Below are 2,699 nucleotides of genomic sequence, written 5' to 3' on the forward strand. Positions count from 1 at the left end.
GAGAGCCTGTAGTCCCAGCTACTTGGGAGGCTGAGGCAAGAGAATAGCTTAAGCCCAAGAGTTGGAGGTTGCTGTGAGCTGTGATGCCACAGAATTCTACCCAGGGCAACAGCTTGAGGCTGCTGCAAAAGAAAAAAAATTGTTAGAATGCTTAGGCATAGTTTTATATTGTAAAGTCATTTAGGGGAGCAGGTGCAGTGCCTCAGGCCTGTGAGCCCAGCACTTTGAGAGGCCAAGGCAGGAGGATCATTTGAGCCCAGAAGTTAGAGACCAGCCTGGGTAAATGTAGCAAGACACTATATATACAAAAAGATAAAGAAATTAGCTGGGCATGGTGGCACACACCTGAAGTCCCAGTTACTTGGGTGACTGAGGGAAGAGGATTGCTTGAGTCCAGGAATTTGAGGCTGCAATGAGCTATAATCATGCCACTGCACTCCAGCTTGGGTGACAGAGAGACTCTGTCTCTAAAACAACAACAAAAAAAAAAACGTCAAAAGTCATTTAGTGAATGTTTTTAATGACGACATATATTCTACTGAATGATATTTTTCCCAGCTAGAAGTACTTTCTTATATGACTTCATATAAATGCTTAGGTATAATTTTATACTGGAAATTACTTTAGCAAATATTTTTAAGGAAGAGATGCTTTGCCACTGAATGATTTTCCACACTGACATGCTTTCTCAGATGAATTCTAAAAGATTTACCTTGGTTTTTACACATTCAAACATGGAATATTAACGCTGTATCAAAGATAACTGGGAATCTCTGGAAACCTGAGCTTCTCCCAAGAGCACAAACACTAGAAAGCCAATATTTCAAGGAGAATTTGGCTCAGAGTTTTATTTCCATTGTAATACACAGGACTTACTTTTCAGACCCTTGCAAAGTTCACAGGGCTTCAAAAGTTACAGTGTGACCAAATTTAGGCTTAAAGCTGAAAAAGCTCATTCAACATCCTGAAAAATGTTTTGAACTCTGTGTGAAAACATTGTTAAAATGTTCTGCAAAACCAGTAATAGTGGACTTAAAAACGAGAAGAGTGGCCGGCTGCATTGGCTCATGCCTGTAATCCCAGCACTCTAGGAGGCAGAAGTGGGTAGATGGCCTGAGCTCAGGAGTTTGAGACCAGCCTGTGCAAGAGTGACACTGTCTCTACTAAAAATAGAAAAACTAGCCAGGCATCATGGTGGGTTTCTGTAGTCGCAGGAGGCTGAGACAAGAAGATTGCTCAACCCCAAGAGTTTCAAGTTGCTGTGAGCTGGGACACTACTGCACTCTACCCAGATCGACACACTGAGACTGTTTCAAATAAATAAGGAGTAGAGTAGTTGGATGTAAGGCTGGCAGGGTGAGGGGACAGGATGAGTGAGACAGATACCCACGGGGTTAGGGAAACTGAGTAGATGCCCTTGAAAATGCTCAATTATCTTTCTCTGCCCATCATATTTCTGTCTTTACCTTTAGGCCTGCACTGCCTGAAAAGAAGGTGGCTGATCTCAGCACGCTGAATGAAGTGGGCTATCAAATCCGAATTTAGCCAAGCCATACCGGCCAGTGAGAGGGTTTCTGTGGTGCTTCTCTCTGCACTTTAGCCAGCATCTTCAGGAGGACTGCAACTATTTATTAAGAGCTTGTGGATTTTATTTTTAAGGACTCACCTAGAAATAGAATCTGAGTGGGTGGTAACAATTAGCTTTAAAAATTTCACTAAGAGGCAACTGTGAAAAGGCTAAGTAATAAGCCCGTTTGGGGTTGGACTGTCTCCCTCACTCAAGATCTTAAGGATAACAATCATAACTGTAGTTTTATATTTTTCCATTTACCTGCTTTCTTTTACTTGCTTTGAACATTACGCCTCACCAATAGAGGATGTTCATGAAATCCTTTTTTGAACTTTTGGTATAGTAAGGTAACTCAAATCAGTATTACTGTCTTTTTCAGCAATAACAGGAGCAAAGATGGGTGGGTTTTTTTAAGCAGTTAATATTACCTCAGCATTCTGACATCAGATATGCAAATTTAACGGTGTTTTGGGTTTTTTTATATTCTATTTGTATTGTTTCCCCAGTATTTCCCAGGGGGATCTCCACAAGTTTGGAGTTTTTTCTTGGTGCACACATATATGTGATTTAAGGTATTATATGCAAGTGTTTTACTAAAAAGCACTGAAATTCTTCTGGCAATACAAGAAACCATTTTCAGGATCTTGGAGTTCTTCTTTCTTAATCTTTCTTAAAGCGTTCACTGATAGTTTTTGTTCTTTCAAAACAAAAAAAGCACATGCAGAAGCTAGTCTATGTTCTGTCACTAACATTTAAACTTTGCAGACTCCAGCAAAAAGTACAAGAGGTCACGGCATGCACTGTTACACAAATTTAGCAGTACTGCAATTACCTCTGACAGTGACACACTTAGGCAGAGACTAGGGATGAATCAGCAGGTCCTGAGAACCAGATAACCTTTCTGTTCACGTTTCACCTGATTTTTAACCTCCTCATGAGGCTTTCATTCTGAAGGACTCAAACAAGCAAACTGTAAGGAAGGGGTTCACTGTTGTAAAGATGTGTCCTGATGTCTTACATTAAGACCAAATGTGACGCAACGTGATTACTCCCCAGCACCTTGCTTTTTAGGTACTGCTTTAGGAATATTGAAAATACAATGAATTAGAGAAGCAGAACTTTTTTTTTT

At 40.3% G+C, this 2,699-nt stretch overlaps 1 protein-coding gene across 3 annotated transcripts in view; it reads left to right on the top strand.

The window, feature by feature from the left end:
- Window positions 1–1,887, top strand: part of VASH2 (vasohibin 2) — a 39,347-nt gene extending 37,460 nt beyond the window's left edge. For 2 of the 3 annotated variants that reach the window (XM_003800533.3, XM_003800535.3), the window contains one exon: window positions 1,473–1,619. In XM_003800533.3, coding sequence (XP_003800581.1) covers window positions 1,473–1,545 — 73 coding nt within the window. In that variant the 3' untranslated portion in view covers window positions 1,546–1,619. Of the gene's footprint in view, window positions 1–1,472 lie in introns of all 3 variants that reach the window. The other variant, XM_003800534.2, reaches the window with a different exon arrangement.
- The last annotated feature ends 812 nt before the right edge of the window (window positions 1,888–2,699 follow it).

Source organism: Otolemur garnettii, unplaced genomic scaffold, assembly GCF_000181295.1.
Source record: "Otolemur garnettii isolate 467f Iridium unplaced genomic scaffold, OtoGar3 scaffold00178, whole genome shotgun sequence".
NCBI classification, from domain to species: Eukaryota; Metazoa; Chordata; class Mammalia; order Primates; family Galagidae; genus Otolemur; species Otolemur garnettii.